This window comes from Miniopterus schreibersii (assembly GCF_964146895.1).
Source record: "Miniopterus schreibersii genome assembly, chromosome: 13".
Taxonomy (NCBI): domain Eukaryota; kingdom Metazoa; phylum Chordata; class Mammalia; order Chiroptera; family Miniopteridae; genus Miniopterus; species Miniopterus schreibersii.
The window spans coordinates 16751066-16777558 of NC_138113.1; the positions used below are offsets into that span (position 1 = coordinate 16751066).

Here is a 26493-nt window from a genome sequence, read left to right on the forward strand (position 1 = left end):
GGCTAAGGGACTGAGCTACCCCAAATCACATATACAGGGCGGGCAAAAGTAGGTTTACAGTTGTGAGTACGTGAAATACAAAGTTTATTCTTGCATTATTTATTAATTATTGTATTATTTTCCATACGAACAATTGCAAACCTACTTTTGCCCCACCTTGTACATTAATTTACTTACTTACTATGAGGTAAATGGAGCGATTATTTTTAGCTGCATTTTTCACTATGACCAAGAAAGGGTTAAGTGATTTCTAAGGATATCCCTGTAAGTGACAGGAACAGAACCAGAACTCAGGCCTCATTTATGGCTATCATAGGAGACACTCGATATCATGTATAGGTAGGTCTCACAGGTTACTTTTGTTAGATTTAGAGTATTTTTGTCTGCTTTGTCCACTAAAGTATCCCATGTGCCCAGAACACGACCTGGTACAGAGTAGGTCTCCATCAAATGTTTGCTGATTGAATGAACATTCTTAAATTATCACCATCAATTTATGTTCTACCTATAACTACTGCCTAGGGTTCTACATTCATTAAAAATAAAAAGAGAGAGTGTATGTTAGTCATACTTATTCTAAGTCTTTCCTAATCAGTTATTGACAGTCATATTTACGTAAGATCCATGAAGCACTTATTAACTGATAAATGGGTATGTTCTTAAACATACAAACGGTAATGGAGAATCAAGTTACATTCCCCCCCCAAAAGTTCAGCCTGTACATATTTTAAGAGGCCAGAAAATAAAAAAAATTTTTAAAACCATAAATCAACTCTAGATTTAGTGTTGCATTAGATGTCATAACCATGTATAGTTTCATTCGCAAAAGAATATAGGATGACACCCATCATTTGCTACCCGAAACCAATAAAACAATAACAACAGCAATGTAGCCAGCCAACTAAAATCAGTATTGAGAATCAGCAAAAGACAATAGTTTAATTTTGTCTTTACTCACTTTTTGTTAATATTTGGAGATCTTCAACAGATGGAGGCCCATTTTTTTTCTCATAAGGAATAATTGTCGTCAAGTACTGCCAAGTTAAAAAAAATGTGTCACTAAAATCTGAATTACCTGATCTGCAAAAATTAGATAAAGTACCAGAGGTCTATTTTATAACATGAAACATGAGTTACGTTAGTAATGAACACAGGTATCTCACTGTCTCAGCTGGAGCACATTTTTTACCCACCTCTATCTGCTTCATCCAAGCCCAGTATCAACATAAATACTCATTTTTTTCACCTTTCAGTTATTAAAACTTTCACAGGAGTAGGTCTGTGGATAATTTGTTCAATGTGTTCATTTTTAAAGTGAAGTCTTACCTAATATTCTCCTTGCATATTTTTCAACACATTTTTAAAACAGTAATTCTAACTAAAAATGTAGTTGTAGCAGTTCTGCATAACAAAATAATTCCCAGAAGCCAAATAATTCTATCTCAGACCATTTTTTGGGGGTTGAACAAAATGGTCATATGAACGACCTGACAATTTTAGAAACACATACTAGCTTCTTCCAGAAACTAACAGACACATTTACCCAAATCATTTAAGAGGTGTATTACATTATATTATTAATATTGTTATTTCGAATTTTGTGTAAGTAGTTATAAATGCTTAAAGGTATTAAAGGAAAGGAGAAAAGTGGGAGAGAGTGGCCCAAAGGGAATGAACAATGAAAATCCACGCCTCGTTTAGTGTAATGGCTCACAGTATCACTTATGCCCTATAATTGTGTCCCATGAAAGCACAATCCAAAAATTATTGCTCAGATTCTCCTATTCTGGCCACTCCCCCCAAAACTGCAGCTGAGTGCAGTCTGCAGAGGCTCATCTAGGGATCCACTGGTTTTCCTGGGAATCTCTTCGGCCCCTCCCACTACCTAGCCCCGCCCACATCTCAGCCCTCTTCCTAATCGCCTTTGAGTGATTTGATCCCAAGATAATGTTACTGAACAATAACTGGATCCCTAGGTTCAGAAAAGTTGAAAAAGTGTGAATTGTTCAATCTTTAAGAAACGTTTTCCGTCACCTTTTTGGCGTAGACCTGTCCAAGGTGATGCCCAGTTGTGCACCCGAGTATGTTTCCTGTGAATACCCAGGAGCTGGAAAGGTGTCCTCCTGGCCTCACTGAAGGCCTGTGTGAGAGCCCCAGAAGCGCGGGGAGCCGCCTGGGCGTGCGTCCTGCCTGGCTCCCGCGTGCTGGGGCAGCTGGGGAGTTATTTTGCCATCTTGTGGGTTTGAGAGAGGTGAGAAGCACCAAAATTAAATTTAAAAAATATTCAGCCATCCCCGCGTGCAACCCCTTCATAAGCTACAAATGCCAGTGTGAGGGTTATTTCATGTTGGTTATTTCCCTTCCTAAGCAATACAGAAAGTCTCCCAGTAAAAACCCCAGGCTCGAACACCTTCTTTTGATAAACTGCCTACAGTGCATTCTGCACTTTCTCAATCTTAAGAGCTAAACTGAAGGGTTTTCCTTGTGAGGTGAAAATTTTGAATGTGAAAAGTAATTTTAATCACACTCAATGTAGATGTGTTTCCCATGTTCATGATATTCCTCAATTTATGCAAATTCATTAATAAAAAGCAAACTGCTATACCCATATCCATGTGTGACTTTGTAAAGATAATGTTTTGTGCCTTCGGTAAACGAGTGAGTTGGCTGACTATATACTACACCTGAATGACACACAAATAGCATTTAAAAGGAGGTAAGTTATACTCTATAGACACTTTTGACCTAGAACTGTAACCTAAAAGATAGCAACACTTGGTTTTCTTTCCCCAAAATGAGATCTTGTTTCTTAAACTTTTAGAATTAGAGTAGCATATTCTAGTTGTTTTTCACAATTACATATTCTACACATGCAATTAATTAAGTATATGTGTTAATATCTATTTGTTTAAAGGTGAGAGTGAAAAACGGAGCTCTAAAACATGCATTAAGAACGCATTTAGTCTACTGTCCAATTTGAAAATGCTTTTTCCTAAAGGGAGATTCTACGCATTATCAAGACTATAAATAGGATAAACCTTCGTTTCTCTTTTAAGCAAGTCTTAGTAAATTAGTGAAACTGCCAGCCTTCAGGGCCATCACTTACACAGAGAATGGAAAAGCAGAGAATGAGGGAAATAAGCGTAACCGAGCACCTGTTTCTCTCCACCCGAATTTCCAAAGGTGTGGCGGAGCCCATTCTGAATGACATGTGAGATCCCTTCCATGCTGAGGCGCTAGAGGCGGCAATGTACGGCCGGGAAGGAAAGGACAGAGACAGAAGTTCAGAGGCTGTTAGGAAGAATGTACCACAGGTGACTTGTGTGCCGACAGGCAAGCAGTTAGAAAATGCCGCTGCTCATTCAGATAAAGCAGACAAACTCATGCTGATTGCAAACTGTCTTTGCTTCCATTTCTTGGCAAGTCAAATGCAAAGGCGGCTGCTTTTATGCCACTATATTCAGGAAGATTTTTTCCTAACGTAGCTGATAAATTTGCTCCAATGTAAACATCGTAAGTTGTACACATACCTGTTTTATGCAAAACTAACCACGGAGTTTTTAGGATACCTTTTGATGTTGCTTACCTACATTTTATCAAAAGTCTGAAAACTTAATACCAACAGTGTGCGTATTTTCAGCCTGAGTTTGCACAGTTCTACCTTAAGTTTGGAGAACACGAACACAGCCCTTGGCAAATGAAAGGCTGTCACTTGAGCTCACGACTGCTTCCACTTGCTCTCGGGCCACCGGCCACTGCCCTGGTGCAGGAATGTAAACCGGAAGAGCACAGTGGGCCCACGTGCCAGCCAGGCTCCTAGCTCTTCTGCAAGGACTTTTCCACTGCATTCCTAAGAAACAATTCTACCTGGCAACCTTCAAGACTTCCTAGAATTCATTGTACTGAAAAGGAAATATTTCTTTCCAAATGTCTTATCTTGATTTGTGGCCAGTCTACCCTGTGATCAGACACAGTGAGAAGTGTCCGGTGGCACCTCAGTGGCTGCAGAGTCAAAGGGTTTAGATGAATTCTTGCACCATGACTAACTAAGGGAAGTTCAGTCCTGACTCACTGGATGGCTCCTTTCCCTGGAATTTTATAGGGGAAAGTGGCTCAGTAAACACATCTGAGGAATCAAGATAAAGGGTATTTCACAAGGATCCCAGGAACAGAAAAAAGGAAACCAAGACAATGGTCTCTGCCCTCAAGAAATGTATAGTTTAGCCCAGTGGTTCTCAATGTGTGATCCAAGCCCCCCCCCCCCAAGGAGATCCCTGAAACCCTTTCAGGGGTCCATGAGTCCAAATTATTTTCTAGAAACACTAATACATAATTTGTTTTTTCACTCTATATCCCTAGCCATCTCCTTGCAATTAGCTCTCTTTGAATCACTGGCGTTACCCTTCCAAACGACAAATCTGAGAATGTAACGACCCACTTAAAACCTCTCTCTGGTCTCCCACAGCCTTGAAGGACGGCATACAAAGCCGTCCGTTTTCTGGCTTCCGGCTGGCTACCTGCACACCCGCCTCTTGACTTTCTTCCTCCCTCCCCTTCTGGCTTTCTCCCTCAGCTTCTAGTCATCATGAACCACTGCTGTTCCCCAGATGTCCCCAACTGTCGCCTCCAGGTGCTGCCCAGACCACTCCCGAAGCTCGGTGTGCCTGGCCCCTCCTCATTATTCCTCCTGTCCTCGGGATCAGCTCAGCCGCCCAGACCCTAACCCAAACTAGGGGCAACAGCAACGCACGCACGCATCCGCCACGGGACAGGGCCAGGCACAAACGCACCAGAAACAATGATCACACTACACCTCGGTCTCTCAGCCTGGACACCCTGACAGTTAGGGTCTATCGTTCTCTGATCTGGGGGCAGTGCCATGCTCTGCAGGGTGTTAAATGGACGCCAGTGGCACTGCCCCCATGCCACCCAGTGTGACAATGACAAATGTTTCCAGCCACTGCCTGGTCTGGGGGGCGAACTGGCCTGGTAAGAATCACTGCATCAAGTGCAGGGAACGGTCTGTCCTCCGGGTCCTCAGCCCACAGGCAGCACGCTCTGGAGGCTGGGACTCACTCTGTGTCCTTACAGCCATGCCCGGCACATAATTAAGGATCAATGCATGTTTGTCTGATAATAGTAAAAAAAAAAAAAAAAAAAAAAGATAATTACAATATTTTTTCAAAGTGAGATGAGGCACAAGATGTAAAGAAAAACAGCAGAGAAAGAAAAGGGGAAATTTTAGTTAGATCCAGGTAGGTCATTTTTATTAAATTCAACACAATTCTCAAAACCCTTAAGGGCAGAAACAATGTCCACTCCTTTTCCCCGCCCACAAAGCGCAAGCCCCTCAGCACACAGGAGGCATCTGCTCCAGTCATGGGCTTAAACTGCAAAATTCTTCACCAAATGCTCCTCAGGCCCGGGAAACACTTCCAGGTTTGTATACGAAACCAGGATTACACCTTAGTCAAAAGTATTTGGAATCAACAGTCAGCTTGGATAGAAAAATGTCAAACAAGAAATGAGAGATCTGGGTCCCCTTCCCAGCTTTGCCCCTAACTGACATGACGGCAGTCCCTGCTCCTGCCAAGGCCTGTTTCCTCGCCTGTAAAATAGACGAGTAAAATACCACTTTTAAAGGTCTTATTTGTAAATTTTATGAATCTATGAATTAATTCAACCAAGATACACTTTTTTAAGAAGTCAGATCGAAAGCACACACACGCACGCACACGCACACATAGTACAGGACTGAAAGGTCACACGTAAGTGCTCTGGGATGACAGAACGGCACAGCCGGATGACAGAGCTAGTGCTAAGGCTTCGTTTTATTATGAAGCAGTGAGGATGTGCTGAGAAAGGAGGAAGACTAGGTCTTTCCCTCGGGCCCAGTGAGCAGGGTGCCTGGGTCTCAGCAGCATCTGTCAATGTCCGCTAGGCCAATGTCGTAACCCTCGCGGGACCGGAGCGCAGGAGTCTCCAGCCTGTGATCACCATCTCATGAGGCCTCTTGTGGCCTTGCAGGAATGAAATTTTTTAAAAACAGCTAAAAGGCAAAAATAATCTGAGGGTGTACAGAAGAAAGATGACATGACAAGACATAAAGCTCTTTGTCAAAGATGTGAACAAAGGACTCCTGAGAAGTCCACTGGTCTAAAAAGTCAGCAGGAGGTTAATACAGTAAGATATAGATAAAATAAGCTGTGTGGGCCTGGTGTGTAAAACAATGGCTGACTGAGAAACAGAACCCCTCGGAGAAGAGAGTAGCAAGTAGATCAAGGAGTCAGAAGGACCAAGGATGGGAAAGACTAGGCAGTGGGCCCAGGAAGAAGGAGAAGAGCCCTGAGGGGCACACAGGAGAGTCTGCTTTACACCCGCCCTATGAATTCCAAAAAACAATACCCCTTTTGGAAGGCAAAATGAATCTGAGAAAGATAAAACCTCAGAGACAGATTAAATTTACTTGTTAGTAACCTTCCCCTCCTTGAGAAAGACCACATTTACAACCTGGAGAGCAGATGCGGTGATGCAGGTGCTCAAGGCCCTCAACTGGGCCAGAGGGAAGACTTTCTCTGTGCTTAGATTTTATCAGGAGGGAAGGAGAGGAGAAGTACCGCAGACATGTCAAAGCGCCCACAGACCTGAGTCTCAGGGTCGGAATGCTCAAGGAAATGAAGGACGTTATTTACTGTCTGTTATAGTTTAATTAAAATAAACACTGCAATAGCAGCTGCGTCAGAAAACCTAATCCCGCCTCCATTTCATCTATACCGTCCGCAAATCGGAGGTAAAGAGTCCGAATGGTCAAATCCAAAGTGAAGCGCTGGTGAAGATTCTGGGAGCCTGACTATGGGGCCACCTACCCACCCTTCCCCACCATGTCTTTAGGGAGCAGCTCACAGCCTGTAAAACGCCCTGCTCAGAGCGGAGCTGCTGATAGGAGCCCATTTGTAAGCAGGAAAGGGATTAAGCATTACAGTGTTCACTGCACTGTTCCCCTGTGGCTGCCTAGGTGCCAAAGTGACAGGGCGAGGACAGGACCGGGAAGGGGCTCGCTCAGCACGGGGCCTCAACCACAGGACGGGAACTGAGGACACTCACAACTGTCTCGGGGCCATTTCCCCTCCTGGCGTGAGTCTGGACTAAGAGTCTCAAAATCAGCCATTCTCTAGAAACTTTTCTCAGACAGAACCAGGAGCAACGAAGTGAAAACAAGATACAGAAGTTTTTTAAAAATCTGTAAAAATCTGAAAGAACGCAAAGAAGTGAGCCGAGATCTCCAAGCCCATCCATGAGGGGCCTGCGTGACTCAGATGGGTGAAGGGCGGGTGTCCAGGGCTCCCGCACAGCCCTCCGCATAGCTCTGCACAGCCCTGCTCCAGTGCATGCTGGTTTTGTGACCTCACATTTCTACTGAGCCTTCATTTACTCATTTATGAAACAGCAGAAATAACAGTAATAAGGTCTACTTTGTAGGGTTGTGAGGATTCAATGAGATCATCCCTGGGAAGCACTTTGGCAAAGTGTTCAGCAAATATAACTATTCAAAACATGACTGGGCTATTCCTTTAAAACGGCTAGAATAACATTTGGGACAAAGCTCCCATGGAGAGGTAACCATACCTTTCTACCTCTCTCCAAAACAGTAAAAACAGTATTTCAAGTTCTCCTCATAAAAAAAAAAAAAAAAAAATGGCAACTGAGAAATAACAAGTTTCTGATGATAGTCTCTTAGCTCAAGGACTGAAGATAACGTGGGGAAAAGACACTACTGTCTATGACTGAATATAGAAGTCAGCCAGAAGGCTAAAACAGAGAACAAGTAACCCTTTTAGGTAATTCGAGGTCTTTCTTAACAATAGAAAGAATACAGCTAGAACACACTACATACACTGAAGAGCAACAAGAAACACATGCAGTGTCGTGGCTTGTGAATTCTCTTATCGAGTCCTAAACATATCAACTCGCCCTATGCCGAGCATAGTCACAGGTCAACTAATTTCACAGGGAGCAGGATCCAGGACAAAGAAAAGCAAAACGAACCAGGAGGCCGGGAAATTCAGCTGATTTCTGCCACCAAACTTTTAGACTCATCTGACACCAACTGGTACAGATCTCTAACTAGCCGGGAAATCTTTTAACAAATTCAATATCCAAGTTCAATGTCAGAAAAAAGGTTAGGAAAAGTAATTAAGAAATGCTTGTCACCTAACCCATACTCTTACTCCATTAATATTCTTTATACTCACAAGTTCCAAAACAAAGTGAAATTCAAATATAATTATTATTCTTTATAAATCACATCATTCTCAGCAATTTGAATGACATAATTTTCAAAATTAATTTATAAAACAGTAGTTGTAATTTTTAATAAATTAAAATTCTTAAAATAAAATAAAAAATGAGAAAACAGAATTGAAAGCAATAGTTTAATATAAAAAAAAAAACACCAAGTAAAAATATGCAAATAAGATATTACTTAAGATGTAAAAACTGATTTTTCTTATTTTGACACTTCTTCAAATCAAGTAATTTTAATGTGAACTATAAAGCAGTTATAAATGCAAATTCTACAAGTAATTAAAAAAAAACAAAACACAGATCTAAGAAAATATAAATTATACCAAAGCACATAAATACTTGAAAACGTCTTGAATATTAAACTACTATTTTATAAGTTTGGTCTCAGAGCAAAAAGATGTTATGTGAAGATTTTCAAAGTTAGGAGTTTAAGTGAAATAGTATCAAATAATGCAATATTTTTGTATTTGAAGATCTATTTGAAGATTGATTTCATTTAATCCCTCTGAAATGCTAAGGGTATGTACCCATAGCTCTTAACCCAAAGCTCTTACTATTCTATTCTGCCTCCATGGGTTTAGCACCTGGCAGAAAGACCCAGGGTTGAAATACAGATTTGCAAGTTTATCTTTCTTTCATGCATTTATTCAGCCGGTCCTAATGTTGGACCTAAGGATGCCAAGAAAATAAAGTTACATTTCCTATCCTTAGAAAACCACAGAGAGACATGAAAACAAACAAAAATGCACGATGGTATGACAGTGCTAACAGAAATAGAGGAGTAACCCTAACCCCAAAAGGAGAGAGGAGGAGGAGGAGTCTTGGGGAAGGTTCTAGGAACGGAAGACAGTGCTTGACCAGGATTTTGAAGGATGAGTTTTTTTTTTGTTTTTTAAATCCCCCAAGTGGGTAGAGGAAGCAAGAAAGGCAGGCCACTCCACAAAAAGGCAGTGGATAGAAAGAAGACCATGCTCAAAACAGCACAGTCAGCTCAAAGAAATGCACACTGATTAACAGACAGCCCTTTAATCATTCCAGCCTCCACCCCCGCCTATCAATATGTTCAGAATCCTAGGTTTCGGGCTCCTTGTGTCACAGATGGGACGGTCTTTCTCTAGCATTTTAGGCTTAAGAAAAGCTAGAGGGAACTAGTAACCCGAGCTTAGCAATGCAGATCCTAGCCTGATTAAAGGTTTTGATACAAATAGATCAGGATTCTCAAGAGGCAACTTCACAAGTCCAAATATTGTAAAAAAATTTACTCTTACTATGAATCTATTTCAAGACTAATAAAGGTTCAAGGGAGACCTAAATGCTGCCTTGCTATTTCTCAATATAAATGCCATGTGAAATTATTCAACAAATCCACTCTAACCCTTTTAATATGGGAGTTATAAGAAGCCTTTAAATCCCTTTAGGGATAAATTTATTTCCTGAAGCCAAGTGTTAACAGCAATAAGTGGAGAATTTACATGTACTCCCCAAAAGCAGAGAGGCAGAAATTACCAACTACACTATGTGACCTTTCAACTACGTATTTTATTTAATCACACTTGTACCACTGGGCAATTTAAAGGGTACGATATTTTAAAATAAGAGACACAATATATTGTCCCTGATATTTTAAAGAACTTTCCAGGATTGTACATTTAAACAAATGTTTTAGGTTTTTTCATCTTTTTTCCAGAGTAGTCACGGGAAGTGACCAAACACCTATTCAGTCAACACTGCCATTTCTTGAAAATTTTTTGTACCACCTATCTGAGAACTTTTCCAAAGTCAGTTTATAAGCTATATCCTTCAGACGGACAGATGGGCGTTGCACTAAGAAAACACCCATTTACTCACAGGCCAAACCCAGAACAATGAGTAGGCTATAAATGGAAAGATTCTTTTTGTTTGTGTAACTGCTCACTGGTGGCCCAGCAACCCAGACGCATTCTCCTTCCTGGATTCCATCAGTGTGTGGTCAGTGAGATCTATTCTCTGATAAGTTTTCCTTAGAAACAACAAGTCAAGACTTTGAAGACAGAATTTATATTATTGCAAATCATTACAGCTAGTTTGGGGTGATGTGCATTGCCATGTTATCAGTATCATAAACTATAAAGGTACACGCCCTTTAAGAAATGCTTCCCTCTGTCTAATCACTACACTCTAAAAATAAAACTAACACTTTCATACAAACAAAACGAAGGTGGCAATGTACTGGTCAAAGCAAAATCAAAGGCCACAAAATCAATAAGGAAATGCATCTCATAACTGAGTTAATGTCTGTGATAAATTTTAGTCAAGTGAAATTAATAGGACCCCTTAAGAAAAATGAAAGAGCAGAGCCCGGCCGGGCGTGGCTCAGCGGTTGAGCGTCGACCTGGGATCCAGGCGATGGGGGCGATAGGGGTTCGGTTCCGGTCAGGGCACATGCCCGGGTTGCGGGCTCTGTCAATGACTCTCTCATCATTGATGTCTCTCTCTCTCTCTCTCTCCCCTTTCCTGTCTCTGGGATGAATAAAGATATATTAAAAAAAAAAAAAAAAAATTAAAGAGCAGAAAACAAAAAAACTTGACACGCAGATTCAAAGACTCAGGCTCTAAACTTGTTCTCACCGTGGGAACGCTGAGGTCAGGTAAGGGCCTCGGCCGCTCAGCGCCCAGCCTCCCAGCGCCCTGGGGCCCCGAGGCTCCTCTGGAGACACCCTTTCTACCCCGCCTCGCGCCCCTCGCTTCCCCGACTGAATTCCCCCGACGCCCGCTGTGCCCGCCCCTCGGACACCCCCTGCAGGAGCTGAGCACAGTGGGGTCCGGGGCAGCACCCCTTTAGCACCCTGGGGAGAGGCACCCGCTCCCGCGCCCCCGGGGCGGGTTACCATGGAAACCCCCGCCCCGCCCCCGCCGCGTCACTCACGGTGCCGGGCGCGTGGCCCCCCTCGCTGCGGCCGGGCTGCGCCCCGTTCCTCAGCTTCTTCTTCTTCTTGGCCGAGTCCCTGTGCTCCTTCTGCTTGTTCTGCACCTCGATGAGCGCGGAAATGAAGCTGTTCTTCACCTCCTTCTCGAACTCCAGCTCGTCGCGCAGCGCCAGCTGCTGCACCAGCTCCTCCGAGAACTCCCTGGTGGCCGCCTCGATGTCCTCCAGGAGCTCGTTCAGCTCGGCCGCCGGCAGCCGCCTCACCCCTGCGCCCAGAGCAGAGCACAGCGGACGCTGGTGACGAGGGTCTCGGCGCGCTCGGTGCTTCGCGCCGGAGAGGAGGCCGCAGGGTGAGCAGCTCGCTCGCCGAGGCCCCGGGGCCTAAGCCTCCTTCCCGGCGGCTCTAAGGGGAGCCGGGCAGAGCTCCCCCCAGCGGCGGGAAGAAGCATGCCCAACTCTCTCACATCGACCATCTCATGAGCAACCCTAAAGTGGACACAGAAAAATGTGCAAGGACAGCGCGGGCCCAGGGCGGAGCAGCCGGAGCAGAGAAGCTACCTGCGGCGGGAACGCACGATTGGGCCGGACTGCGCGCTCCGCAGAGGGAGCCCCGGGAGGGCCGGGACTGCGCGCTCCGCAGAGGGAGCCCCGGGAGGGCCGGGACTGCGCGCTCCGCAGAGGGAGCCCCGGGGAGGGCTGGGAATGTGCGCTCCGCAGAGGGAGCCCCGGGAGGGCCGGGACTGCGCGCTCCGCAGAGGGAGCCCCGGGAGGGCCGGGACTGCGCGCTCCGCAGAGGGAGCCCCGGGGAGGGCCGGGCCCTGCGCGCTCCGCAGCGGGAGCCCCGGGGAGGGCTGGGAATGTGCGCTCCGCAGAGGGAGCCCCGGGAGGGCCGGGCCCTGCGCGCTCCGCAGAGGGAGCCCTGGGACTGCGCGCTCCGCAGAGGGAGCCCCGGGGAGGGCCGGGCCACGCGCGCTCCGCAGAGGGAGCCCCGGGGAGGGCCGGGAATGTGCGCTCCGCAGAGGGAGCCCCGCCGGTACTGCGCGCTCCGCAGAGGGAGCCCCGGGGAGGGCCGGACTGCGCGCTCCGCAGAGGGAGCCCCGGGGAGGGCCGGGACTGCGCGCATATTGAACCCAGGGCTGCGCGCGTATTGAACGCGTGGTCTCCCTGCGTGCCAGAGACGGAAGGAAGGCGATGCCACTGGAGCCCCATTCCGGTCTTTGTCAGCATGTCCCCTCGGAGAGAGGACATTGTTGAGGTCCCCACCCCCGTGCCTCAGAGAGCGACTGCTTTGGAGGAGGGTCCTCAAAGAGAACTGAGTTAAAGTGAGGTCAGGAGGGTGGCCCTGGCCCAGAGTGACTGATGCCCTTAGGAGATTACGCCAGGGGCCCACAGAGGGAAGTCCACGTGAGGACAGAGGGAGGACAGCCATCTCCCAGCCGAGGGGAGGGCCCTCGGAAGCAGCCCACCCTGCTGAGGCCCAGATCGCAGGCTTCAGCACCCAGAACTGCGAGGAAACAAGGTCACCCTGCGCACTTTGCTACAGCAGCCGGCGCTGGCTGATACGGGATTCAAAAGCGGGCATGCCATAGTCCCGGTCAGAACGTGCCCTGGGCACCGGTGGAGGCCGAGCGGGCCGCAGCCCAGCCCGTGAGAAGCACAGGCCCCTGCAGGTAGCCACGCTTGTGTCTGAAGCACAGGGAAAGGCACACAGAGCACTGACGTCGGCAGGGTTTCTTACTCTCTTCGTAACTGCTGGTGCTGGACCGCTTCAGGGTTTGGATTTCCTGGGAAAGCATCGAGAGCCGATCGGACTGTGTCAGCGTTTCATCATCTTCCGGGTCGGGTGATTCCTGCATCATTTCTTCGATTTCTTCAATAACCTTCCAAAATACACACGCCCCTGTTAATCACATATACATGGAAAAAGGTCCATCTGAAACAGGGCACCCACGCGAGGCAACCAGAGAAGAGCACTGAGTTCCCCACTAATCAGTGTGCAGGAGCGGGTGCTCTCAATAACCAAATTTTGATTGTAAGCGTGAACACAGTATCCACAGAAATTTACAATATACTAAACTCAAACTTAAATGGATGATTTAATATGTCCATCGTGATTCTGTAGACCTTGAAACGCCTGAGAAATGGTGCTACAAACACGTGTACAATTCACTTCAGATGTGCCAGAACCATATCCTAGTTACAGTGAAACAAAAGTAAAGGACAGAAAACTTGCCACATACCACAAGCAAGTGCTTAATCTAAAGCCATGTAATCAAACTGACATAAAATTTAGAAAACACAACAGGATAAAAAATGTTAGAAATAAAGCAAGAAATTACCTCAATGGCAACAAAATCCTCCTTTAACCGCAGGGAAAAATTTTCATATATTAACTCAATGGAAGATGAAGGAATATCAAAAATTACTTAAAATGTGGAAGCTTAAAGAGAAAAAGCTGCATAAAAGCAGGGAAATTTCAGAAATATGTCTGCTTAATTTAAACAATTATCTACTGTCATATGCACGTTGCTCAAATTTTACAACAGCACCTTGTCCTGTGCCAGATTCTAAAAGTTGAGAAGGAGATAGAGCTCAGAGAAAATTTAAGAAAAACCAGGAGAATTATTCAATAGTCAAGAAAAACAGATTTTAAAATGAAAAACTATTAGAAAAAATACAATATGCATCAGCAAGCTTAACAACACAATAAGGAAAAACAAAAGTAAATCTGAAGGAGGTTGTGTCAATTAGTAAGATTTTCCAAAAACAGGCATTGAAAACAGTAAAAGGAGACACTGACATTGGCTATGCAATCTGCTCCTCTGAGTCTTAAAGGCAGGGACAGCTTATGGCGTTCCGGCAGGTGGTTGAGGAGTCAGTGGTTCTCAGGGTCATGCTTCCCTGGAATATCTCCCTCTAACCTATTAGTTGCTTTTTAAGCACCTCACTCTCCCCAGGCCTAGAGCAACCCAACCACAAATATGACGAAGGGGCATCAAAATGGCACATTTTTAATGTCCTCCTTCCAACCGAACCATAACATATCTCTTTACTGACCCTGTTTTTCCAGCCGAGTAGCCACAGCACGTTTTATTTCAGGAGGTTCTTGCATCGCATTTTGACAATACAACAGAAGTGGGAAAAGAATTCAGAAAATGAGAACGCTGATGCAACTGGTCTTCAGTGAACACAGGGTTGACATTACTAGAGCATTCCACAGGCAAACGCTCACTTTTCCCTAGAGTGCACAATATGCAGATCCAGTATGTGCTCATGATTTCTGCACAGGTTTGAGAGAAACCAGATCATTTCTACACAGATATGTTATAGATTACCCATGTCTGCCTAAACCTAAAGAAAGAAAATTCACAATATTTTTTCTGATTTTGGGATAAGCAATAACACTCCCTTAGTAACTCGCTGTACTGTTTTAACAATGCTTAGCTTGGAAAATTGCCTATGCTGAAAAATCTCCCCAACTAGCGTAACCCCCCTGCTTCAGGTTACACAGACTTCCTTCTGCTCTCAGTGGAGCAGCCAAATGTTAAGCTCCATAAGCAGAAAATATAGGAAAAACAAGTAAACTCCAACAGCTCATCACTTATTGCCACAGTAAGAAATGGTTTTTCGGCTCAAGGTTCCCTTTTCCTTTGCTTGATGAATTCCTCCTTCGTACCTGGTCTGCAGTGAAGAGAGGCTCATCATTAACACAGGAGACGATGATTGAATGCATATCCAGCTGTTCTCTCAACTCCTCCTCGTCTGATGTATCAAAGAGCAAGCTGTCACTTACCTAAAAGCAAAATAACCCACTATTAAAAGCAGGGCCTTCTGATCACAACAGTCAAAGTGTCTGGGTAAAGAAGACGGCAGAGGGAGGCATCAGCTGAGAACGTTCTCTCCAAAGGGAGAAATTATCACAATTGCTCTGTACCATGCAGTGTGTGGAGTGCGCTGCATACTCACCTCCAGCAGATATGAGAGGAATACAGAAGAAATGTGAAACTGCTAAGGGCTGCAAGTATCCCCCAGTGCCCAACAGATACACAGCTGTTTTTCCCATGGGGAAGACTGCCATGAAAGCTGGCTGATAAGTACAAAAATAGAGGGGCAGGGCATCTGTTAGGAAGTTGTGGGGAATTATAGCAAATGTGGGGCAAGGGTAATAGGTAGGGTAGATAGCAAATGCTATTTAGTTAACAATCTAACAATAAGATTGGTATATATTAAAATTCCACAGAAAACATAAAGTTAGTTACTTGCAAACTAACTTCTAACATTCAGAATAAAACATAAGTAATAAACTCTCTGGCAGACAGGAACTGTCCGTGAGGGTCGCACTTGGCCTTTTCAGTTGAATATCTCTTCGTCCAACAAAAAAGATTATGTCTGGGTTCCCAAACATGTTTAAACCTAACTGTGCTGGAGACTGTCCAAACTTCCATTTTCCACACTGCCCTGGGCCCCAGGAGGCTGACCTGTATGGACTACATCAGAGGATGCTTGTGACCTCGCTTCCAGTGGGTTAAACACCACTGCTAGGCACTAGCAGGAGACTGGAAGGTGGGAAGGTGAGGGCTGGGCATTTATTCTGCTGCTCCCTCACTGCCAGACCGTCTCCTATAGAGCAGACATCTCCACCACAGCTACTCTCTCTAGCTTCTGGTAACTTCTTCCCCACTTTAACTCTGCATACCATCTAGTGCAAGTACTGCTTGCTATTGCCAGCCCTGGGGCATCACTCCAGGCCTAGTTGGTATCCCTGAGCCCTGTCCACACCAATATAAACAGCCCCTTTAATAACGACTTAGAGTTTAGTACCGGCACTCATTGTAAAAACCGTAACTGGAAAACTCAGCAGATTTAAATGCACAAGTGATCATGTGTCTATCACCTAGGTAACATGACATGATATTGCAGATGATAAAAGAACTGAAATTAGAACTCCGTTCCCCAGGAAGGAGTAGCACACACTGAGCTCCCAAAGAACAAATGGGTAGCAGTGATGGACTATGTAAGAAGCAACCATGTATTTCTATTAGATAGTATATAATTTTAAAAATAGTATTTTCCCTGGGAAAGTTATTTTATTTTTCAATGTAGAGAATATACATAAAATTGAGGATACAACTGAGTATTGTAGTTCCCTAGTTCCTCATACAGGATCGTGGGACATTTAATGGTGAACACAGCTCACGGAGGAAGAAACCTGCGGGTGAGGCAGGCAAAGGCACGCAGGCGTGCTGCCTTTCGTGACCCTGGGCCGGGAGAGGGGCTGCCTCAGCACTCCAGGGTCCACCCGCTCCCATACACCGCAACTCCGTGCTGCACCAGTCACAGCACACCTCCTCGTTCTACTTCTCAACGCACCTGAAGCCCAGGGAGGCTTGGCCAGGTCCGTCCACATAGCATCATGAAATTTCAGAACACTACGAGAAAAAGAACCTAAAAACTTCCAGAGAGGAAAAAACCATCATATTAAAAGGACCAGGAATCAAAATGTCAATTGAATTCTCAACAGCAACAACAGAAGCTAGAAAGCAATGACTATAATTTCTTCATTTCAATTCATTACACTCTAAAATCCTAGCTAAACTAACAACTAGGTGAGGGCTTAGAATAAAGAAAGTTTCAGACATTCAAGTTCTCACAAAATTTACTTCTCATGTACCCTTTCTCAGAAAGCTACTGCAGAATATGCTCCATTAAAACGAGGAGGAAAACCAAAAAGGAAGACATGGGATCTAATACATGAAAGAGGTGAAGGGAATCCTTGTAACCATAGTGAGGATCCCAGACTGATGGCTGTGAGGCTAAACTAGAGCGTAACCGGTTCAGATTAGAATTGCTAATGCAGAGGGCATCAAGAAAGCATGGAGAAAAAGAAAAGAGAGAGGAAAGAGACTGACAGATTATCTAGTGTATTTCAATTATTAAAATGAGTTTTATGGCTCAGTTGAGGCTGAATTAGTGAGCTAATGACAACCTAAATAAATCACAAAAAGGCAATTATTATTACCCTAAGAAAACAATTACAAGTGAAAATTTAGTTGTAATGTAGCAAAATGGATCAACTGAATATTTAAGTACTCGATATAAATAAGATTAATTTAAGCAAATATTTTGAAATAATTCTTTTGGGAGGCTAGGGGAAGGGTAAGCTTTTACGAGGGCTATAGTGTGCGGTTGGAGGGAAGGCTGTGAGAAGCTAAACCCTCACCCTCTGGGGAGAAGTACGTGGAGAAAGTCTAAAATTGAAAAGAAGTAAAATCAGGTAAGACGATATGAGTATGTTATCTGTTAGAAGAAACAGGTGAAGTAGCTGAAAGTGGCTGCCCCTGGTAAGTAGAAACCAAAGATGGGGTAAGTAGGGCAGAGGCTGCTTTTTCATGTTAAGTGCTATAGTTCTAGTTTACTTTTTAAACTATGACAGTTATCCTTTTAAAATAGGAAAGAAGAAAGGTGAAAAGATTAGGCTCCTGATGAGAGAGGATATTTAATTTCAAGACTAGAGAAGTGGAGGTGAAAAATTCCACAATGTGTTGCCCGGCTGGTGTGGCTCAGCGGCTGGGCATCGACCTAGGATCTGGGAGATCACAGTACTATTTCCAGTCAGGGCACATGTGAGGGTTGTGGGCTCAATTCCCAGTGAGGGGTGTGCAGGAGGAAGCCCATTAATAATTCTCTCTCATCATTGATATTTCTACCTCTCTCTCTCCCTGTCCCTTCCTCTCTCTGAAATCAATAAAAACATATATTTTTTTTAATTAAAAAAAAAAATCCACAGTGTGATCACAATGATGTGGAGCAGACCTACCAATTATCTTCACTGACCCTTAAATTTCAGTGCTTTCCCTCCCCAGTCCCTCTTCTGTATTGTAACTTGAAGACCATAGCTTTATTTCCCCCCTTATAGACAAGCTGCCCCTTATAGACAAATAAAAGTTTTAATTTAAAAATTACTCCTAAGGGAGATGTTATTATCTTCTTACTGTTTCCACTTTTAGAGAGATGAAAGTGCACAAAGTCGAAGTCCCTGAGAAAATGCTCACGGTAGGCGGGAGGAGATGGCACAGGAGATGTTCCTGAGGCAGATGACTTAGAAGCATTCTATATACAAGCATGATCAAGAAAGGCACCAGGTTTAGAATAGGCCTACAGCTACTGCCAAACACGCGAGTGAGACCAGTAAGCCACAAGAATAAATTTCCATGACAACAGAAACAATGCTCACCCATCATCATTCCAGAGAGGAGCCAAGCCCTTCCACACAGAGATGGCATAAGTTAAGGGCTGGAATCTCTTTCAGGCTTTGAGAACTAACCTTGGCTATCTGGGTATCATCATTCACCCTCCCATTCGGCAGCAATGTGCCTTCTCTTTGCCAAGCATTCTGAACACCACTCCTGCCAGTGCCAGCATTAGATACAGAGCTGGTGGTGCTGTTTCCCTCTATGAAAACAAAGCTGCCTCAGATGGAAACAAATGTGCCCATGGAAGAATTTGGGCTGTACCAGATACCTTAAAGATCCAGCAGATTCCTTCTCCCTTTCTCAAAATAATTTCCTATCGACCCTGTTTTACAATTGAAATAATCCAAAGAATGCTTCCAGAAGGTAAGCAAACACTTGTCTTAGTACTGACTACATGCCAGGCACAGTGGTAGTTACTAAAGAGACAAATATAAAGACACCACCAGGAAGTCACAATCTAATGACAGACCCAGAGACATATGATTAATAAGAGAACACAGTAGTGACTTGAGACATGGGCAGAGTGCTATGGGGACTAGCACCCAGGAGACAACGGGGTCACATTCTATGGGACAGATAAGTTCTGTAAGGTTTTCACAGCCCGCAAGTGTAACGGATTCCCACAGAGAGGAGTGCATTTTCCTTCTGTGCAAGGATGCAGGCCATGGCTAAGTGACCATCTGTCAGACATGCTGTAGATAGGGATTCCCCCCAAGTGAGAGGTTGGATTAAGTGTCCTTTAAAGTCCCTTCCAACTCTAAAATTGTATAATTCCATGAGATCAGCAAAGGCTAAAATAGTAATAGGAAGCTTCGGAGAGGAAGGGAAACTTGAACTAAGTCCAAAATGATAGCTAGGATCTAAATAAATAGAACACAGAGCATAAGATATTTGGTTACATTCCTTTTCATAACATGCATGTCAGGCCAGTCTGAAAAACAGCTTAATGGAGCTAATAATTAGAACAAACAGTAAGAATTCTGCACCTACTAAAATACTGGGACACAGTCAGAATTCCGTATTTTACTAGAAAATACTGGGCAGCAAGCTTTTCTGAATCACACATTTAAGAAAACCATTTTCACAGTACTATTTAAAAGATTGACAGGACTACTGCATTAAGCTCCCAATAATTACACAAATACACTAATAAAATAAGAGCATGTCAAAAGATCTGGCATGGGTTTGCACTGTTATTTGATGAGGAACTTGACAGGCCCTGAAACTGACATCATCTAGCTACGTTTCTCATCAGCGTGAACAACACTGTGATTTTCCACGTAAAGCAGCCCTCTTCCCTGTTCTGCGCCCTTGCTGTCCTGTCACCTGTGCTCATTTTTCTTACTCAGGCATCTTCACTAGACAATACCAAGACAAACCCAGCGGCCTCAAACAGCCAAGACGACATTTAAAAGCCAAGACTGAAATGTCTTTTAAAGGATCCCCAATATTCACAGGAATACATAGTCTTTGGGCAACATGTTATGTCCAGCAAGTCATTGAATTCATCAAAAAGTTAATTCTGTTGATATTGCAGTGGCCTCAGTTCAGTCATGTGCCACATAACCTTTGGGTCAACAACTGACTGCATATACCATGGTGGTCCCATAAGATTATAATACAGCTGAAAAATCCCTATTGCCCTGTGCCATCATAACGCGCTGCATTCCTCGGGTGTTTGAGGAGATGCTGGGTAAACACATATAAGAGCACAGCACGTACAATTACGTACAGTATGTAATACCCGGTTATGAGAACAAACAACTACAATACTGGTTTGTGTATTTATACTTTTCATCATTATTTTAGAGTGTATTCTTTCTACTTATAAAAAAAGATTACTGTAAGATTCAATGACATGGAAGCATAGATGAGACCGATGAATGTCAGAGGGATGGAGGAGGGCGGGTGGGTGGAGGGGGAGAGAGTAACCAAAGAATTTGTGTGCATATATACACAACCCAAGGACATGGACAACGGTGGGGAGAGGGACTGGGGAGGGGGAAGGAATGGGGTGGAACGGGTCATTGGGGAGAAAAAGGGACATCAGTAATATTTTAAACAATAATAAAACTTAAAAAAAAAAAAAATGATTACTGTAAATCAGTGTTTCATGTTATGCCTCGCACACCTCATGTTTACTGTGTCTCTCGGCTGCATCATCTTCACTCGTGCTTGATTTAATCCTGTGATGTTTTATAAAGTAACATGCTGTACAGGCTTGTAGCCTCCGAGCAATAGGCCATACCGCACAGCCTAGGCGTGCAGTAGGCTAGACTGTGTAGGCTTGCGTAAGTGCATTCTCCATGATGTTCACACGACAAGGAAATCTCCTACAACGCATTTCTCAGAATGTATCCCCGTCGCTAAGTGGCATGTGATTGTGCATTAAACCAAAGGCTCGGATTCTCACTGAGTGTTTTCAGCAAATCAAAATTGTGTTATTTAAGATGGAAAAAAAATACTGGCCATTGATGTTCATACACAGGTGATGAAAATTTAGCCAAACATAAAAAAAGGAGTGTGTGATGGGGAAGAATTAGAGGAATGTGCTAGCAACCGGTTTATGCCAACGAAAGACGAGTCCAATTGCTACAAACTTGGAAATAAGAGGCAACTCATGATTTTTGGTTAAATAGAAATGCTCCTTTTTAGCTCCAATATCAAAATCAGTTAGTAAGAAACGACTAGTTCAATTCCCAACTTACCCCTTTTTCTGAGAGGTTTAGAGTGAGCAAGTGTAAGGTCCTGGTGTGGGATGATTTCCAGTCCACAGGCATTACGTTTCCGTAATTATCTGTCAGGGCATTCCAAATCCTTAAAACGAAGAAAACTATAGTCAATGAAAGTTAGCATGTCTTTTATTAAATAAATATCCAGTGCTAAAGTGAAAGAAAAACAAAAAATATCGAAGAAATAAAAAAAGAAGGCCCATTATTTCTCAGAAAAACATCAACAAAGTAGAGCCCCCCTAAACAAGACTAAATGAAAATCATATAATTGGGCTGAAAGGAGTCCTGAAGGAAGGTGAAGTGAAATGGAAAATTCTCCCATGTTGATAACTGACACTTTCCACTGGTACCACGTGCCAGGCACTATTCTAAACAATTTACATATTAACTCATTTAATTCTCAAAAACAATATTGCCCTAGCTGGTGTGGCTCAGTTGGATGGAGTGTCGTCCCGTGTACCAGAAGGTTGCGGGTTCAATTCCTGGTTGCTATTTGATCCCCAGTTGGGGCACGTGCAGGAAGCAACTGATCAATGTCTGTCTGTCTCTCTCCCCCCGTCCTCTCTCTAAAATCAATATAAAAAACAACAACAATATTATGAAGAACCATCGTTTCCCCCCACTTTACAGACAAGGAAACTAAAGCATAGGGAAGTTAAGTAATGTTTCCAGAGCCAACCTGGTAGCAAATGCACTGTGCCTTACACATAATGTTCTTCTACAAGTTCCAAACACATAGGCCATGTCATAGAATAACCGGAGGTTTGTTATCCTTTCTAGAAAAAGGATTCAGTTGTAATGCGAGACCAGGGTTCAACATCTAGTTTGTAATATAAAGACTAAAACTGATCGATGAAAGGGGGAGGAAGGGAGGCTCAAACACAATGCGTGCAGGTCACCCAGTGCAGTGACCCCACCTCACTATCAGGCAGCACTTTGGGAAGGCAGCAGAGCACCTGCCTAATGTTTGGGCAACACAGACGCTGGGCTCCCTTCTTCCTCAAACAATTAGCCTTTGGCCGTGTCCTTGAGCTTCTCTATGCACTTGCCTCCCTTCTATAAAATGAGGCTTGGACAAGAAGGACACATTCTGTATTCTAAGCATTAATTTAAATGAGTTGCATTGAGGGAAGTCCCAAAGCACACCAGATAAGGACAGCAAACTCCAATCTCCTGGCCAAAATGCAGGTTTCAGTACCAAAGTAATAATCAGCAAAATAAAACATGACGTATGAAAAAAATTGAGTTCAGAGATATAAATGACATGAAATTTAATTGGAGTAAGTAAACACTACACATATAAGCTAGAGGTATGCACATGCATGTCCTAAAAAAACACCCCCTAAAATGTATTTAATTGTGAATAAGCCATGACATACTTAGGTGGGGTTTACTGCCAAGTGTGTGAACCATTAGGGTACAAAAGCAAGACCACTAGGGGTGGAGAAATAAGAATGCAAGCTTCGAAATAAAGAAGCGACATACTTGATTTAATGCTTTGGGATTTGGTGCTAAAGAGATGAAGCAATAGGGCCACAACCGCCAAAAACATAAATTTCCAATGTGATGTTTTTGGCTTTGGAACACACATTAGCCTCAATGAAAATGTAAACCCAAAGGCTCTAGAAAACTGGCTTGTTTACCCAGCAAATCTCCCATATGCTTGGTTCATTCCCATTCCCCCCTCTGTTGGAACCGTAATCTCCTCTAATGCCAACATGCTCGAATTGGAGGCAACCCTTCTGGACTGTTAAATTTGCTGGGTTTCAGGCCCACACCTTCCTGGGTAAAAGACTTTCAGCCTTAGCTGGTTTTGCTCAGTGGTTAGAGTGTCAGTCCAGGGACTGAAGGGTCCCAGGTTCAATTCCAGCCAAGGGCACCTACCTCTGTTGCAGGCTCAATCCCTGGCCCCGGTCAGGGAGCGTGTGGAAGGCAACCAATTGATGTGTCTCTCTAACATTGATGTTTTTCTCTCTCCCTCCCTCCCACTCTCTCTTAAAAGCAATGGAAAATATACCCTCCGGTGAGGATTGAAAAAAAAAAAAAAGATTTTCAAATACTGAATCACTGACTATATACCTAACTCTGGTCAGAAACCCCAGTAGGATACTCCAGTAGGTGAAGACAGTCTAGGATTTTGGGGGCTGCTTGTTTGCCCCTTCTCACATGAGGCTATAATAAAAGGACAAGTGAGGAATAGTCCACCTAGGAAAAGTGACTGGGACTGAATTTGATCTGTCAAGAAAAGGAAGGAAAATCAACAGTCCTCTATCTCCACCAAGGTCAGAACAATTGTAGTTGAAAGGAAGTAGGGCCTGCTAACGTGAAAAATTTCTAGAATTCTCCAGTCAAGACATGGATTGCCTCCATCCTTATCGTAAAGTATCAGGAGCAGTCATAAACAACTGGCAAGACAGCTCTTTCCAAGGTCAAAGTCCCGCCAACATCGATCCTACAAGAGACCCTTCTAAAGTAAAAGCTTAGCAGATAGGTACAATCCCTGTATTTAACCAAAACTAAAACTGGGACTTAGAAAAGTTAAATAAAGTGCCCAAAGGCAAGGCAATATCTCAGTGAAAGAATTCTCAACTCTCTCTGGTAAAAGGAGAACCAAATGAACTCTAAGGAGCAATGGAGAGCGGATCTATGCAATGGAAAGGCAATCATGAGAGTGGTGGCCAGCCCCGGCCCTGGAAGGGAGAGAAAGAGATTTCTTACTCATTCCTAAATCAAGCCATGCACATTACCAACATATCATCTATGAAAAACCATTTTCAAGAGTAACAAATTTTTTTTTAAGTTTTACATCAACCTAAGATTTAAGCAAAGGCTATAAAATACACTTCTTTCCAGATAGTACAGGTGAAGCAAAAATAAGGCACTTTACCTATCTGTGTGCAAACCATTCATCTGTTTTGAGACGTTACTCTTGATAAAACCAAACTCATAATAAATATAATTTTTAAATCGAGAATATGTCCTGAGTCTAGTGACTCAGAGTATATAATTATACATGTATATACATATATAAAATACATATATATACACACACATACACACACACACAATACTATCTTACTTTTGGGAACAGAATTTCAAAACTGTCCTATATTGCCACTGAGTGCAGATGTGTGTGTATAAAATCCAATCATAAATTCTTCCCTCCACACCTGAACCCTGTACAGAGGTACCAATTAAAAGACATAGTCTCCAAATGCAGCTGGGCCCAAACCATTGCTCAGCCATGCTTACAGGCAACCATTCCCAACCCCCTCTTCTCAGGCTTCATACCTCATTCCTGATAAATCCGCTTCACAGAGTAAAGGAGACCATCAAGCTAGAAGCCCCTTTCTATGTCTGTGGAGCTTTCTCTATCTCAGAGAATTCTTTCCTAAACTCTAATCTCTCCATCCCACCAATGTTCTGAAAACTCATCCATACCCAGGTCCTCAGTATTTACTCCATTAATTTCACCCTCAGCCTCTCCAGGGAGCCTCTCCCCTGACATTACAATATGCTAAAGTTTCTTCACGCTCATCAATTTTTTTAACCACCTTGTGGGGTAATATTAGTACATAATCACAACCTTTATTTAACCAAATTATAACTGGGATTCAAAGTGGTTAAATAAAGTCCCCTGGGGGAACTCTATCCCTCCCTTCCCCCAGCTCTCATAAATCCCTGTGAATTCCCTATTGTTGCACTTGGATAATTCTGCAATAATTACCTGTTTATGTGTTGATCTCCCCACCAGACTAGGAGACCCCAGCTATTAATAACCAGGGTTCTTCGTTTTTGCCTCTGTGGAGGCCTGCACTCTACCTGGGCTCTCAGGTACCCCCAGTAAATTCCTGGGGCATAAATGCTGCTTCAACATTGGTTCCTTGGTATGTGCCACATCCTCGAGCTAGAATGCGAGGCCCTTCTTCACTGCCAAGCAAACTCCCGCTCATCCATCAGGATGCAATTTTCACGTTTCTTTCTCTATGAAGCCTTTCCTGACTCTCCTCCCCCCTCCCCCCACACACACCCTTTTAATTCTCCTAAATTTTACACACCTATCCATTAGAGCACGTGTCCCACCCAGACAAGTCTTTGTTTACAAATCCAGCTCCCGTCCCAGGCGGCGCCCTGGCCGCGAGGGGCAGTCACCCGGGCGTCCCCAGGGAGAAGCGCCCGGGCACCTGGGGCTCAGCACGGGCGCCGGCTGAATGAATGGGAGGCCGCCCGGCGCCCGGCGGGGCCGCCGCAGCCCCGGCTCTACAGGGGGGTCGCCCTGACCCAAACCAAGCTGAGCGTGGGAGCGAGGGCGCGGGGGATTCCGGGCCCCGGGCGCGGGGGCCGAAAGCCCCGGGGAGGGGGGCGGGGCGGGCGGGGCCCCGGGCCCGGGAGGCGGAAGGAGCGCGCGGGGAGGAGCCTGCGGCCCGGTCCCGCCGGGCTGCGGACCGAGGGCGGCGGGGCGGCGAGGGGCCGGGGGGCTCCCGCCCGCTCCCCGCCCGCCCGCCGCACTCACTCGTCCCCCTGCAGGAGGCTGCGCTCGGTGATGGGCCGCACGGCCGCCCTCGGGGGCTCGGCGCCCGGCCCCGAGGGGCGGAAGCACAGGCTCAGCTTCTCCTCCAGGCTGCAGGCCAGCGCCGGGAAGCTGTCGCCTGCCCCGCCCGGGCCTGCCCCGGCCTCGGGGCTCGCGTTACAGTTCTCCCGGTCCTGCAGGCTCCGGGCCGGCTCCTGGAATTCATAGAAATCCTGCCAGTCCGCGTCCGCCGCCATCGCCGCCCGCTGGAGTCGCGCGCCCCGCCCTCGGGCCCCGCCCCGCCTCCGAGCCCCGCCCCGCCCCGCCCTCGGGCCCCGCCCCGCCTCCGAGCCCCGCCCCGCCCCGTCCTCGGGCCACGCCCCGCCGAGGCCCCGCCCCCGCCCGCGGCGGCTGCCGGGCTCTGTGCTGCGGCTCAGCTCGGCGCTGGGCCGCTCGCCGCTGGTCCTCCCTTTTCCCGGGTCCCTCGGGGGCCTACCGTGGATCCCCGTAGGAAGGAAAACTTTAACCGCGCCGAGTCACTTCGTATAGTCTCTCCGATTCAGAAATAGCTTCCCTCTTAGCTTTTCTTAGTGGGAACCTGGCCTAGATGTGGCTACAATAAAGGGCGTCTTTAAACTTTCGACCTAGTGTCAGATTCTGCACGAAGCCACTTCCCCAGAGAAACCTCCTTTTGTACCTTTCAACCAGAATAACAGCCAGAGTCAGCTGGAAATGCTTAAGTGATACCGAAATGCATTCCACAGATACCTAAGGTCTCCTACGTGCGAA

General features: G+C 45.0%; 1 protein-coding gene across 2 annotated transcripts in view; it reads right to left on the reverse strand.

The window, feature by feature from the left end:
* The window catches only part of FEZ2 (fasciculation and elongation protein zeta 2), a 31221-nt gene extending 5216 nt beyond the window's left edge, over nucleotides 1-26005 (reverse strand). Inside the window, exons 1-7 of one of the 2 annotated variants that reach the window (XM_081156850.1) lie at nucleotides 25708-26005; nucleotides 21171-21279; nucleotides 14886-15002; nucleotides 12948-13089; nucleotides 11210-11475; nucleotides 3156-3236; nucleotides 959-1034 (exon numbers count right to left, since the gene is read on the reverse strand). In XM_081156850.1, coding sequence (XP_081012976.1) covers nucleotides 959-1034; nucleotides 3156-3236; nucleotides 11210-11475; nucleotides 12948-13089; nucleotides 14886-15002; nucleotides 21171-21279; nucleotides 25708-25961 — 1045 coding nt within the window. In that variant the 5' untranslated portion in view covers nucleotides 25962-26005. The remainder of the gene's footprint in view (nucleotides 1-958; nucleotides 1035-3155; nucleotides 3237-11209; nucleotides 11476-12947; nucleotides 13090-14885; nucleotides 15003-21170; nucleotides 21280-25707) is intronic. The other variant, XM_081156851.1, reaches the window with a different exon arrangement.
* Nucleotides 26006-26493: the final 488 nt, after the last annotated feature.